Source organism: Solea solea, chromosome 15 (assembly GCF_958295425.1).
Source record: "Solea solea chromosome 15, fSolSol10.1, whole genome shotgun sequence".
Lineage (NCBI taxonomy): Eukaryota > Metazoa > Chordata > Actinopteri > Pleuronectiformes > Soleidae > Solea > Solea solea.
In genome coordinates this window covers 2,642,224-2,657,478 of record NC_081148.1, presented here as the reverse complement: position 1 = coordinate 2,657,478, position 15,255 = coordinate 2,642,224, and the positions used below count along the sequence as shown (strand labels likewise).

The 15,255-nt window shown below is 39.8% G+C and overlaps 1 protein-coding gene across 2 annotated transcripts in view; it reads right to left on the bottom strand.

The window, feature by feature from the left end:
• Positions 1 to 15,255, bottom strand: part of LOC131474491 (bone morphogenetic protein receptor type-1A-like) — a 36,188-nt gene that overhangs the window by 12,052 nt on the left and 8,881 nt on the right. For both annotated transcript variants that reach the window (XM_058652383.1, XM_058652384.1), the window contains exons 2-3: positions 13,525 to 13,624; positions 6,434 to 6,758 (exon numbers count right to left, since the gene is read on the bottom strand). In XM_058652383.1, the coding sequence (XP_058508366.1) occupies positions 6,434 to 6,503 (70 nt within the window). In that variant the 5' untranslated portion in view covers positions 6,504 to 6,758; positions 13,525 to 13,624. The remainder of the gene's footprint in view (positions 1 to 6,433; positions 6,759 to 13,524; positions 13,625 to 15,255) is intronic.

The following is a 15,255-nucleotide window of genomic DNA, read 5'->3' as shown; positions in this document are numbered from 1 at the left end:
TTCCTAAAAGGTGGAGCTACACGACACAGAGGGTCAGTGTAACAATTATGGTAAACAAACAACAAAACAAACACTGAGGTCATGTGACTGAGAGCAGGTTTATCAGAGAGGTGAAACATTCCTCCTCCATCAGTGTGTGTGTCCATATAAGGACGACAGGCTATTTTTAAATGTCCAAGCACAACTGTGACTGCGTCTCCTTTTCTTTTCCCACAAGTTCAACAATAACAACGATAATATTTCACATCATTGTAATTATTATATATACACAAAAGCTGATGAATAGATTATTAAACAGATGAACTGTTACAGGCCAGTTCGACTTCCTGAACTGTGTCCATCTTCAAACAGAAGTGAAATAATGTTCTACGTCGACTGAGAAACAGAGAATCATCGACATAGAGATGAACAATTGCAATAAAAAGGCTGAAAATGAGCGTAAACCGTCATTTCTGGGATCTACAGGGGGCAGCAGAGCTCACAGAACTGAAGTATCACATCAGGACAATAACACCAGGGACTCGATGTGTTAACATTGCCACGGTAATCTTAGCTTTTACATATTTTAAAAAATGAAAAGCTCATGAGTGAAAAGTCAGAATCTACAAATGAATGAAAATCTAAATTGTGTAAAAAAATTTCTGGCTTTTAAAGCAGAGGTTCAAAAGCAGAGGAGTTTGTGGCCCACCACATGTGGCCCACCACTGAATATCAAGCAATAATGTTTTTTCTGGATGTTTTTTTATTTATATTGCAAACTATTCATCTTTCCACACCAAAACAAACACTTTTATTTTTTAAATGATGTGAAATATCATAAATATTATTATTTTGAAGGTTGGACTTTTTTCTCACTTGACAGGAAGAAACTGTATTTTTACTTTTAGTTTTTTTTCCCTAAACGCTCAAACAGTGTCATAATAGTTTGATTCATGTAGTGAGGGATTAATAATCTCTTCATAAATGACAGTTATGGTGTCTGGTGGAGATAATCCTGATGTGAAGTTTTCATCTCTCTCTATTTTATTTAAGGGGGGAAGGGTGAAAATATTTCATTTATCTTTTTATGAGATGAAGATAAAGAGTCGAGACGTTTTAATCCACGTCTAATCCTGCAGCTCTGATAATCCCTTTATGATATCATACTCTTTATCTGCACTCCTCCTTTAATCCCTCGTTTCTCTCTCTCCTCCAACTCCCTCCTATCTTCAGCCTTCTCACTTCTACTGTAGCTCCTTCAGCTCAGAGTGAAAACAGTCGTGTCTGGACTTGACTCACAGACACTCACTCACACCTGTACTTTGGAGCTACCTGGTTGCCACGGCAACAGTCTGTCTGTCTCTGCCCCTCCTCCTCCGATTCTTAGCAGAGCAACTGAACTGTGTCTTTTTTTTATACATCATTTCATATCAATATAAAAACCACTCCACACCAAGAGCCCATAGAGAAAACAGGTGATTTTAACATCACGCACACAGCAGTTGTTGATCCACTGCTTTGTCACTTCAGTGTTTGAAAAACTTCAGATTTCAGGTTCAGATTTACCTCAGTGACACAAAGTGACCACACGAGGCAGCAGTAGAACAGCAGCTGCTTTGTCCCCACCAGCTAAAATCACTGATTTTCTCTCTGGACTGTGGTGTGGGAGAGTGAGTGCTTTTACAAACTTCAGTTTTCCCAAACAAACACACTCAAACTATCCATTTGGGACATCAACGACAATGTTTTAATCCAAATGATCTTAATTTTACAACCTTGGAGGATGAAGACGACGACTGTAAACAGGAGAATTCTGTGTTTTTCTGCTCATAAATGATAAAAACTCTTTGAGTTTTAACGTTTTGTAACCGGAGCACATTTCACTCCAGTCTGAGGTTTCCAGTTGTGAAGCAGCTGCACATTTTTACACCAAGCGATGATATCATCTCTGTCTACGGCTGAGAAACCTCACCGAGACTTTCCCATGGCCCCGCCCACCCCTCTCCGCTCAGGGCGGCTGTGATTGGCTGTGGCGTTGTGACTGACAGGACAGAGGAGGAGGAGGAGGAGTGGACATGGATGCTGTCTCTGTGTGTTCCATCCACATGTGGCCTTAATTGTGCCAGCAGTCAGAGTGGAGACTGAGGTCTGGCAGAGAGCATGCTGGGTAATCAGACGCTCTTAAAGTGACAGGACGCTGCTTCTCTTCTACATGCACGACGTGCTGCGACTGATGTTTGTCCAGGGCCGGCGTCAGAACGTCTCATCTGAATGTGGCAGCAGGGACCGGGACCAAGACCAAGACCAAGACCGGGACCAGGACCAGGACCGGGACAGGGACCATGACCAGGACCGGAGTGGACACTGAGGACAGTCTCTGTGGTCAGGAGACGAAGTGTCGCTCAACAGGAACGTTTACAACGTCCAGCTGAGCCAACCATGACTCATCGTCTGCAAACACGCTGACTCATCAAGACGATGAAAAAAAAAGGCTCACTGCTACAGTACGCAGGTTCACACACGTCCACTGGGGGCACCAACACAAGGTTTTTAAGCCTTTTTGATTTTAGGAGTAGAATAATACATTTTTGGTCATTTGACATAAAAACTGTCCAACAATGGTTCACTTTAAAAACTTCAAACTGTGTCATGTGACTTACTGACAGTGAATTTCTTCTTCTTTTACCAAAATGAATGAGAATTGTATTTGTTTTAATTTTCTTGGCTCTGCATTTCTGAATTAATTAAATAATTTAAATAATTTTTTCTGCTTGGTTATTCTGATTTAATGCGGCAATTTTTCATTTAACTTAATTATTCTGCTCTTTTTCTTCAGAAAAATGATCATTCAGAAAAACAGATTCTGCTTCTGTAGAAACACAAAATACGTCCAACTGTTCAAACGATGTCATGTGACAAACAGCAGCAGCGAAAGCAGTCGCCACTTTGATTTATCACTGAAAAAAGTTGCTTATGTCACCATAAAAACATGTAGAACAGGTACTGTACTGCACTACAATATGTACATACTGTATACTTACATACACAGTATATACACACGCGTATATATATATATATATATATATATATATATATACACACATATGTATATATATATACACACACATACACATATATATATACACACACACACACATATATATATATACACACACATCTATATATACACACACACACACACACACACACACATATATATATACACACACCAGAGGTTGCGCTAGCCTTTTTGTTGTCTGTCATTTTGACTGACAGGGTCATAAAAATCCCGTCATAATCAATTTTTACCGGTCACTTTAAATGATAATAATGACATATGCAATTGCATTGTTCATATTGCAGTGGAATATGAACAGTTCACCTGTGGCCTAAACGCACAGTCCACATGGACTTAAATCGTGTGCCTGCTTGCGCGTAGTTGCGCGTGGTAGGAAATCCCGCAACATGCGCTCCTTCTGCACCAGTGGATCAGCTGCACCGGTCACAGACGCGCTCCAAAGCCTCCTGTCCATAGCTCTTTAACACGCTGTCAGCACTACAAGGATAGCGAGATGCATTGAGTACGGTGTCCAGGTCAGAAATTATGCTCAGATTCTCCGATGGGAATCTTTATTTTGTCGCACAACATTTTTCTATCCGCCCTCCTCAGCCAGGAGAACTCCCGCTCCCACTGAACTCGCCTCACCTCCTTACTGCCGCTGAGGCCAAGGGCTGAGTTTGTCCTTCATCTGCATCTGCAGCTATCTAGTTTTTAGGGGTGTGAATTGCAATCTGTCAAAATGACGGATGGCTCTCAGATTTTTCCGTCACCGTTTTAAAAAAACGGTCAATGACGGAAAATATTCGGTTAACGCGACCCCTGATACACACATATACATATATATATATATATATATATATACATATATATACACACAAATATATATATACTGTATATATATATATATATATATATATATATATACATACACACACATATACATACATATATATATATACATACACACACACACACACATACTGTTCATGTATATCAAACAAACCATCATATTCTACACATTTGCCTCTGTTTAAAATGTAAAATGTTAAATTTGTTTTGTGCCAGTAAAGTCAAGTCTTAATGCAGTGAAGTGTAAGTGAAGTTATTTTAAATGATCTTTGTCGTGCAGCAGCAGCAGTTTTAGCAGCAGCAACAGAAACAGCAGCAGCAGCAGCAGCAGCAAATGACCGTTCATTTTGTTTCATTCCACTGTGTGAGAGGAATGTGGTTGAGCTGCTGCTAAAAGTGGACTGGGGGAGCGCTCGTTTACGACCTTTTGTGTGTGTATGAGAAGGAGAGCAGAATCCAACAACATCAAGTGTCTGAAAGTCAAAATTTTCCTCTGAGCCGCCTCGAGGTGTTCAGCCCCACCCGTCTGGAGCAGCACGCATGGTTAATCAAACACACGCTGTGTAAACACCACGACTCTGACTGAAGTGACTTTAACTTCACTAACAGGTTTCACCTCACACACACACACACACACAATAATCAATTATCAACAACGTTCTGGGAACAAAAATGACTCATTTGTAACAGTGATTATTAAATACTGTCAAATATGGACAGATTCATTTGTTTACCTCTCTTTAAGATTCTTGTCTTTCACTTTAAAATGCTAATTTACTTGCTAAAAAAAATGCTTTTTTAACATTACAACAGTTCATAACATGTTTTTTTCTGTAACATTAGAAATATAAGTTTGTCATTTTGGAAGGAAGAAGACGGGAGAAGGAAGAAGTCTGAAGAAGGAAGTAGTCTAGAGAAGAAAGAAGTCGGGAGAAGAAGGAAGAAAGAAGTCTGGAGAAGAAGGAAGAAGTCTGGAGAAGAAGGAAGAAGTCTGGCGAAGGAAGAAGTCTGGAGAAGAAGGAAGAAGTCTGGCGAAGGAAGAAGTCTGGAGAAGAAGGAAGAAGTCTAGAGAAGAAGGAAGAAGTCTGGCGAAGGAAGAAGTCTGGAGAAGAAGGAAGAAGTCTAGAGAAGAAGGAAGAAGTCTGGCGAAGGAAGAAGTCTGGAGAAGAAGGAAGAAGTCTGGAGAAGAAGACAGAAGTCTGGAGAAGAAGTCTGGAGAAGAAGTCGGGAGAATATGGGCGAGTTAATCAGTTTAATTTTTTTTTACATTGTAGAGACGTTTACGTCGTATAAACTAAATAATAAATACATAAAACAAAAAAAAATTAAAGTTTTAGTGACTTGGCAACATCTGTCAAGTTTCTAAGAACAAATATGAGTCATTTTTGATTAAAAACAGACAATTATCAGCCTGATGAACATGTTTTTACCCGTGAGCAGCACAGTAGCTGTGTGTGCGTGTGTGTGTGTGTGTGTGTGTGTGTTAGTTATGCGTCCACAGGGACTGACGGATGTTTCCGGATGGACAGAATGAACAATGGCTGTTTGGAGCGTTTAGCGCCGCCGACAGCTCATACACTGCCATACAGGAAGTGCTTCATGTGCAAGGAGGAAGTGAGAGCAGCAACAATCACTTCAACAGTTTCCTGCTGCAGAGAAAGAGGATGATGAGCCGAGGGTGGAGGAAATTATTATTATTATTATCATCATTATTTCATGGTTTTTCCCACTAAATCTCATCTCTTTCATGCAAAAGAAAATGTTTGTGTATTTTATATTATTTTCTTTAGCATTTTATCTCTTATATTTAGATTTTTATTGACTGATAACAGACTGTATGCAGAGCTGCAACTAACCATTATTTTCATCATCAGTCAAAGGTGAACAGTACTTCATGAGTGTAAATGTGTATTTTTTACATTTATAAAATGATGTCGCATATTAATTCAATATTCTGGTTCCATTTTTAATGTTTATTCTAGTTTGGTCTCTGACAGTGAGAGATGGGTAAAGTCTAATTTAATCTAATCTGTTGATTTCTTCTTGGTCCATAAAAGGTGATGAGTCAATGATTAACTCTGCAGTCAAAAGTGCTGAGTCAAGCAGGAGGAGACTTCAGATTTTTATGCTTTTATTTTCTGATTGCATCGTCTTTCATGTCGTTGTTCAGCTGTTCTTTGTCGAGCTGCTGGACAACTGAGTTTCCCTTCAGGGATCAATAAAGTCTGTCTCATCTTATTCTGAAGATAAGATAAGGTTTGTGAAATAAGACGGCACGATTAAAGTGGTTTATGTTTCACATGCAGCATTTCCTTTCATTTACTAATTTAGAGGAGGAAAGGAAGCAGAAGAAGTCAGAGGAAGAAGGACAAATATATTGTCAGAGTTTCAGTGGAGTCTGGATCTGGAAACATGTTTCTTCTGTTTTGGAATAAATAAATAAAGAACATGCGTTTAAAAATGTGACAGGAAACAGAGACAGGAGGAGGACCTGTCTGTTTCCTGTCAGCAGTGAGACACACAGACAGATTTAAAATGTCCTACCGTCAGTTCTGAGGGTCAGCAGCAGAGCGGCGGACATCGTCACGGCCAAACAGAATGAGAGACCTGCCATCCTGTAGCAGGACTGGACTGAGACCGGATCTGGATCTGGAACCAAGGACGTGAACTGTGATCAGGTAACTTCACAGAGGAGCTGGACTGAGAGAAGACGTCCTGAGGACAGTCTGTGATCCACAGCAGGAGCTGAGGAGGACGTGCAGGAGGAGAAGGAGATAGGGAAGGCGACGGCTGTGGACGGTGATATATCAAAATATCTGGTTCTGGTTCTGGTCCTCCTCTGTCTCACTGGCTCTCTGAGTCCAAAACCCTGAAAGAAAAAAGACAAAAATAGATGAAGACTAAAGTTAAAAAGACAAGTTCATGCAACTTTGGGCGGTTTTGGATGAGAGGGTGAATGAATGTGAACGTTTTATACCTTTCTAATAATTTTCTCTGTGAATATTCAGAATATAATAAAAAATGTATAAAACTGTATAAAAAAATTTTTTTTTTTATCAATGACTGCTCTAATAAAAAGTAACATTTCAAGGAAGAAATCGGAAGAAAAAGAAGGAGGAGGAAGAAAACATTTTTGGTCCAATAGCAACCTCATGTGTAATACATCTACTACCACAAGGTGGCAGCAGCAGCAAGTATTCAGAGAGTGGACGTCAGTGAGGAAATTAACGAGGTTTCTTGAATGAATCTCGTTACTTTCACCAGCTTTAGAACAGAGGTCAACTTCAAAGATCAAAGGAGGAAATACATGCTGGATTAAGGTGTGCACGTTTCTGAAGCACACAGACACACACAGAGACACACACACACACACACAGACACACAGACACACAGACACACACGGCGTCACTGTGTCGTTCACAGTATAAGTGGAAGAATCTTCACCTCACTGCCACAACAAAACTTTTAACTGTGTTTATTTTCTCTGGCTCTTTGCTCCGTTTAGACCCCGACAACAACAACAGGAGAGATAACACACACTCACACACACATTCACACAAAGGCACATTCAAGACATTCAGAGGGAGGGAGGGCAAGACGAGGCAGGCTCAGGAAGGGCTGTTGTTAGACAGGAAACATACCTCCTCCCTCCTTCTCACACACACACACACACACACACACACACACACAGTTTCAGCATCTGGAAACAAACTGCAGCCGACATGACTTCAAAAAAATAAAACAGAAGAATCATTTTTTAAATAATAAAAAGAGCTCCTCCCCCTCCTCCTCCTCCCAACAGACTACTTCTTCTTCTTCCGTCTGCAGACGTGACAGAGACGTTCACCTCCTTCACTGCAGCATTTAAGACACCGGAAACTTTACCACATAAAGTCACTACTTTTAAAATCAGCATTTAAGACACAACTATGCTTTGGCCTGAAACAGTTTATCTGTATGATGTTATAGCGCAAAACAGCGCCACCCAAGGAGGTAGAGTCACACGTACACGCCCTCACATCAGACTCTGTACGTGGTCTGATTACATAGTCTTAGTCAGACTATGGTATCAACAGTTGACGTGAATTAAAAAGCCTCAGTGCTGCTCTCAAAACCAGTGAGAATTGGGTCGTCCTCTCTGGTGTCCACCTGTGTCATTCTGTCTCGCCTCGTCCTCAGCTAACGGCGGTTAATGTAGCGTAGCTGCTGTGGTTAATTCAGCCGGACGTCGTGACATCAGAGGAACGTTGGGCGTGACGGGAATGAAAGGAGGTTTTTGTTCACCTGTACAGAATAAACAGCCCTTATAGAGAACCGCTGATCCATAGCAGGACAGTCTCCACCTCCTCCCCCCTTACTCCCCGCCTCCCCCCAGGAGGGGAAGGAATTTGAGGTCACACCTCCCTGGGGATGTTGGGAAATGTGTTGGGATTGAAACCAAAGCAGTGGATTCAGACTGGCAGCAGAAACTGAGACCATCATGTGATCATCATCTTCATCACAGATTTGTTTGTTTTTGTGAGGGTCATGTGGGGTGCTGTGCCAATCTCAGCCGACCTTGGGGCGAGAGGCGGGGTCACATGAGAGGCGGGGTCAGACAAGAGGCGGGTTAAACAGAAGTTAAACAGTTACAGGTTGAAGTTTAACAGATATTCTTTAACCATGCGGTCAACTATTATTAACTTTACCAGAACTAAACAAACTAACAACAAAGACTAACAACAACATAATCAACCACAGCAATTATTAGAAAGAAGTTTGGATGTTTGTTTTGTTGGTTTGGTTAGTTGTGGTTGATTGAAAGTTTGTTGTTTGGTTAGATGATTTGCAAGGTTGGTTGATTAGTTGGCTTGAAAGGTTAATTGGTTTGGCTGGTCAGTTAGTTGTCTTAGCCAATTGGTTATTTGATTTGAAAAGTTGGTTGAATTGGTTGGTTAGTTAGTTTAGCTGGTTGGTTGGTTAGTAGGTTGGTTGCTTGCTTTTTTATTTTCATCAAATAAAAGCAGATTATTTTGATTTTAATAACACATTTTTGATTCCCATGTTAAATGTTACAATCTTTCGGAATCTTAAGGAATTCTTTTTTATCATTTAAATCGGACTCTAAAATAAAGAGTGTGTTTTTACAATGGGATGATATTACAGTAAATGTGTGTGGTTGAGAAGGTACAGTTTTTAACAATCCATCCCAAAAAAAAACCTCCTCCTCCATCTGGACAGACAGACTGACTGCAGCATCACAGGTCAAACATCAATAATGGAGCCTTAATGCGTCTCCTCTTCCTGCTGCAGACTAAATAAACCACACAGATCCTGAGCTCCACAAATAAATGCAGTAACAAGGGAGAGACTGAGATCAGTGCTGGTGGAGAATATTAATGCTGAGACGAGGACTGTGGACGAGTCACTGTCCAGCAGCACACTCGACAACGTCAACAACGCCGACAACAACATCAACAACAGTGCCAACAACGCCACCAACATCAACAGCTTTTTACTCTCTCACACCGACGGCAAAGTGAAAAACGGGAAAATGAACAACAGTCAGAATGAATCGAGTTGTTTGGTCCAGAAAATGTTGATCAGAGTTTTTCAAATCTTGTCCACAAACCACAACTATTCAGATTTAACCATTTATTTCTTGTACAGAGCGGTAAACTAATTTAATATTGGTTAATAATTAACTGTTAATTGGTGCAGAAGATTTATGTTCTGTAAAAACAATGAAATCATTTGTTTGATTGATATTTGGGTGGTGCATCATTTGAATTGTGATCGATTCCAGCTATGATTCAGATTCTTCTGGTTCGTGTTGATTCCAGTATGTTTGAAGGAAACACAGAGGTCACTTTAGCGTGTGGCCGCGGTCAGTTCACGCTCTGTTGTGGTGGATGAAAAAAAGCCACAACATCAATAATAAACAATGATAAAATAACTTAAATATATTTCTCTGAATTGGTTCAACTTGGAACTTTGTTTTTTGTTCAGATCCTGAGTTATTACCAAAAACGTCGGAAAGTCAGAGCTCCATCACAGACCCAGCTCTGACATAATGGCTGCCACTTGTGAAAAAAAAACAACTTACGATATTATTGACTATAAAAATATGTTTTTAGCCTTCTGTCTGCACCTATGCTGGTCAGAATCATCGCAGATGAATTATTCACCACGATTAACAAGCGATAATATTGTAAATTGCCACGTCTGTACTCAAGATATTCCTCTTTTCATTAATTGTATTTGTTTTTGTTGTGTGACTGTTCATTTTACCCTTGTTTTATGTCTTTTATTTATTATTGTGTACAGCACTGCTTTACTAATAAAGCTGGATTGAATTGGATCCGTCTGGAATGAGGTGACGTCGCTCCGAGTTCCGACCTTTGACTTGAATGAAACGCAGCTCTCTCTCTCCATCTCTCTCTCTTCTTCCCGTCTCTGCGTCCACCTTGGCCCGGGTCCTGTGTCCCTCCAGGGGCCGTCCTCTCACACAGCATTAGCAGCATTAGCAGCATTAGCAGCAGCAGCCTCTCAGGGAGACTCCAGGCCAGACTTCCTGGCTCCACTGCCATTGTTTGCTAGGCTGCTCTGCTCCTCGTCCCCAGTGACAGATTAGCATAAGAAAAAAAACCTCTTACTCCCTCCATTATCTACCTGGTTTAACTCCTCTTAATCTCCTCTTCATCAGTTAATCCCCACGTTTTTATTTGTAGTCAGTGAAACAATGAAGAAAATCTGAAGATACAAACATTCCAGGTATTCAACCAACAACCCTGACAATGTTTTACTTCCATCTACTACAGAACAGGCAACTTCAGATTCTTAAATGTGAATATTTCCTGGAGTTTTTTGCACCAAATAACAAATTAAGATTTCCAGGTTATCAAAACACTGATGGACATTTTCTGACTTTTATTGAGCAGCATTTATAGAGTTCTGTGTGGATGCAGCAAAAATAATGTTGGACATTTGTTTGGTTTGGTTAGTTGGTTTGGCTGGTTAGTTAGTTGGTTTGGTTGGTTAGTTATGTGGTTTGGTAGGTTGGTTTGGCTGGTTAGTTACGTTGTTGGGTTAGTTGGCTTTGGCCGAGTAGTTAAGGAATTTTCTGAAACAACGCTGCCATGTTTACAGAAAAACATCTAGAAAGACAGAAAAAACGAATAGTTTACGTTTTTCATGAAGTTATGTTTCCATACAAAAAACTTTTACTTTGAAATATCATTATTATTTGCAATATCATAACAGTTGTTCATAACAGACCTGCTCTAAACTAATCAATATCAAATGGAATGGGGTTGGAGTTGATTGAGGAGAATGAGCCGTGATTGACGGAGCTCAAACAGACGAGGCGTCTGCTCACAGCGTCATAAAAAAGTATAATAAAGCAGCATGACACAGTTTCAGAGCCCTGAGGTGTTTTAAAGTCACTCTAAATCGCCATGGTAACAGGTCCATACATCACTGGCACACACAGTAACGCCTTTGTCTCGCGGCGGACTCGTAAAAAAGCAAATACACTCAGGACCATAAAAAAAAGCAGCATTATGATCATAAATCAGTCATGAGTGGATGTGACACTGCACGGCTCCCAGTTCAACCAGGTACCTGATACTAATGCTGCCAGATATACACATATATATACAGTATGTATATATATGTGCACTGTAAATTAAAATACAATCTACTGTTTATGATCTGTATCACAAGATCTTAAAATACACTTATTACCTTTCATTTCAGATAAAACCTGCTTTATTTCTTTAAACGAAGGATATTTACGTGTGTTATGAACAAAACAATCACATTAATCAGGCTTAAAATTAGACACAGTTTGGTTTTTAAAATATAGTTTCTACAGAGAAGTGAAAACATAGGAGGAGAAGAAAGAGCGGTGCATCAGTGAGTCAAAGAGTCCCAGGATTATGAGTTTATAATAAACAGAGTTTAGAGCTGATGATGATGCGTTCACTGACCTGCTGTAAATATTCACTCACAGCAGTTTTTTCTGACGTTTTATGAAGCAAAAACCACCTTTGAACGATACATTTTGAGTGAAATAATGTTGATTTTTCAACGTTTTTACTTTAAAGCTCATAAAAAAACTGCAGCGGCTTCTATTTCAGCTTCTATCGTTTAGATTTTATGAAAACGTTGTGTATAAACTACAAATGTGAGTAAGTGGACCCGGGCCGATGCAATCTGAACCGAGCTGCTGCTGCTGCAGTGAGTGAAGCGTGCTGGTCGTCGTGGTGATGGGGGCGGGGCTGGATGTCACAGAGCTGAGGAACATATGGGAGTGATTTTGTGCTGCAGACTGTTTGACTCTGTTTGAAACAAAGGCACCGAAATCTGCCTCTTTTCAACATCCATACGTTCATACATCCATACGTTCATACACACAGTCATACAGTCACACAGTGGAACTTGAAACACACAAAAAATAATCGCCACCCAAAAGTTAAACACAACTTTAGTTGTTTTTAAAAGTAAACTTGAAACTTTTAAAATCTGTCTCTATTGAGACAGATTTTTAATACTCATAAGCACAGTGACTCACTTCCCCTCTACATTTTCTCATTTTATTGATTCTTATTTGAATGTTTTATGGTACATGGTGTTTTTATGTGAGGTAGAGTAATTTGCTTCATAAAAGAACATTGATGTGATTTTTTTCAAGAAACGTCTTCACTCACATGAAGAAGACGACAAAGATACGCATCAGTGAATGCAACAATGATGACATCATAGTTGTATACTGCTTGCATACGTCTCACTTCACGTCACACTGGTTCCAGGTGAATAAAAAGTGGTAAAAAAATACATTTAAAAATGAATAAACTAATGCATCTCAACACAGTTCTCTGACAGAGTGTTTTGTAACGTCAGCGTTTGTGATTCTCAAAACTGCAATTTCACTAACCTTAACCAATTAATGTCCAACACTAACTTTAACCATAACCAGTTAATGACCAACACTAAATTTAACCAAAACCACGATTCAAATCTTAGTTCTAAACTTCCTCAAAAATGAGGTTCGGCCTCATTAGGACCAGGTTTTGGTCTCCATAAGGACGACTGGTCCTGACAAGGTCAATGTTTATGACAGAAAGCGGTTCTAAAGAGGTAACGCATACAAACACACACACGCACGCGCACACACACACACTCCAGACGTTTCTCCTCAAACACTGCACCTATAACACACAATTACACACACTTTCTTTTTCGTTGCAAGGCATTACCACACACACACAGACACACACACAGACACACACAACACACCCTGCAGGCTCGGTGTAATCAGGGCTCTTCCTGCTCTGTGGTTATTAATCAAATCACATGACAGTTCAAATGATCCAATCAGAGGCCGCAATTAAAAAAAAAACCAACTCAGGAAGCTTCCTGATTGGTCAGCACTGCCGCCACTGCAGCACAGGGGTCAAAGGTTGATCTCAAAAAGCAAAAGGGGGGAGGTTGGAGTGATGTAGGATAATCAAGTTTTAAGAAGTAATCACCGGTTCCTCCACACAAAAACAGTTTGTTTATTCTGTGTGTGTGTGTGTGTACCTGACTGGTGGAACAGTGTGTGTGTGTGTGTGTGTGTGTGTGTGTGTGTGTGTGTGTGTGTGTGTGTGTACCTGACTGGTGGCTCCATGGTTGAACAGTGTGTGTGTCGGTGCACAGCTCCATGGGAAATGTGGTCCCACAGCAGCAGAGTCAGGTCAGGACGAGCATGAGCTGAAACACAGAGATGAAGACATGCTGATGTCACGTAATGATTCTAACAACACATCCATCCCATAATAGTCCTGACTTTCTACCAGATTAACGTGGATTATTTCCAAGACAATTGTGTTTCTGATCCGAACTCTGAGAACAAACACTAACACATAACATCACACGAGATGACACAAAATACGTTCTGTCTTTTTCCTGGAAAGTGACTGACATTTAAATCTGTGTGCATGTGTGTGTATCTGTATGTGTCTGTGTGTATGTGTGTGTGAGTTGACCGTCACAACTACATCAGCTACTAAAACTGTAACTATAGAAACAAACATGCATTTTTCTTTATAACAATAAGTCATATTTATTAAGTGTTACAGCTCACTGTTTCTACAGGAAGTAGTTAAAACGCTAAAGTCAGTGGCTCTTATTTTGAAGGCGGGGCGAAAGGAGTGATGATGTATATTGGGCTGAACAATTCATCGAAATTTTTCAAGCCAAAATGTCATTCATTTTAGATGAATTACTACACATGTTATTGACAAGAAAATAACACCATAGTAAAACAAGTCAACACTATTTTGATTTAAAATCCCCGAAAGTGTCATAAATTGTATCGACAGGAAGTAGAAACACTTTTCAAGCCTGGTTTCCTGTACAGATCAGAGAGAGAACTCTTGGGGGGAAGAAAACCACACGCCGCATGACACACTCAGCTGGAAAACGCACACAACCAGCAGCTGTGTGTGTGTGTGTTTTCAGACACACTGCAGGAGATTTAGGAAATAAAAATGAGCCGCTATTTTATTATAGAACAGACGAGGAGAATATATGTGTTATATATGTAATATATAAATGTTATTAATGCATGTACTAACCATTATTAAGCACTACTTCTGCATACTTTAACCTCCACTAATCATAAAACATCATAAAAGAAAACATATAGGAGAACAGAATAAAGGTTCCTGCTTCTGTAAAAAAAAAAAACTGCCCGCAGCTAAATATAAAGCACAGAGTGAGCGACGTGTCACAGCTGAAGGTGTGAAACCGCAAACTGGGAGGAAAAAGTGGTGAAACCAGTCGTTGTGTAGGACAGACAGAGCAGAGCGGAGGTATGCAGCCTGTGATGACACATGAAACACACACACACGAAACACACACACACACACTCTCTGATTCTGCTGCTTATTAGACATGAGCAGAGTCTCTGCTCTGTGCTGAGTCATTGATTTCACAGTTTCATATTCATGTAAACTCAATAAAGACAGGTTTTTGTTAAAAAATAAGGAAAATGACTGAGAATTAGTTATGAACATAAAAAAGCCAAGACAAGTCACTTGACTGCAATTCTTTACTCAAAAACAGCAATAATTACTCCATTCATCAACATTTATTTATGTTTATTGGGTAGTTATTTGATGTTTTTTCCAAGCAAAAATCTGTTAAATGTTATGTTATGTGTTCTTAAAGGGATAGTTTAAAAAAAAATGGACACAGTCTTCCGGGTTCCTGCTGAAACCAAGTAGGAAATAACAAATATATGGAATACCTACAGGTAGAAAAGACTCTAAACCTAATGAAATCTATGTCAGTGAGGTCAATCTGAACAAAGTACTTTAAATGCCGAAGTGACAAAATAA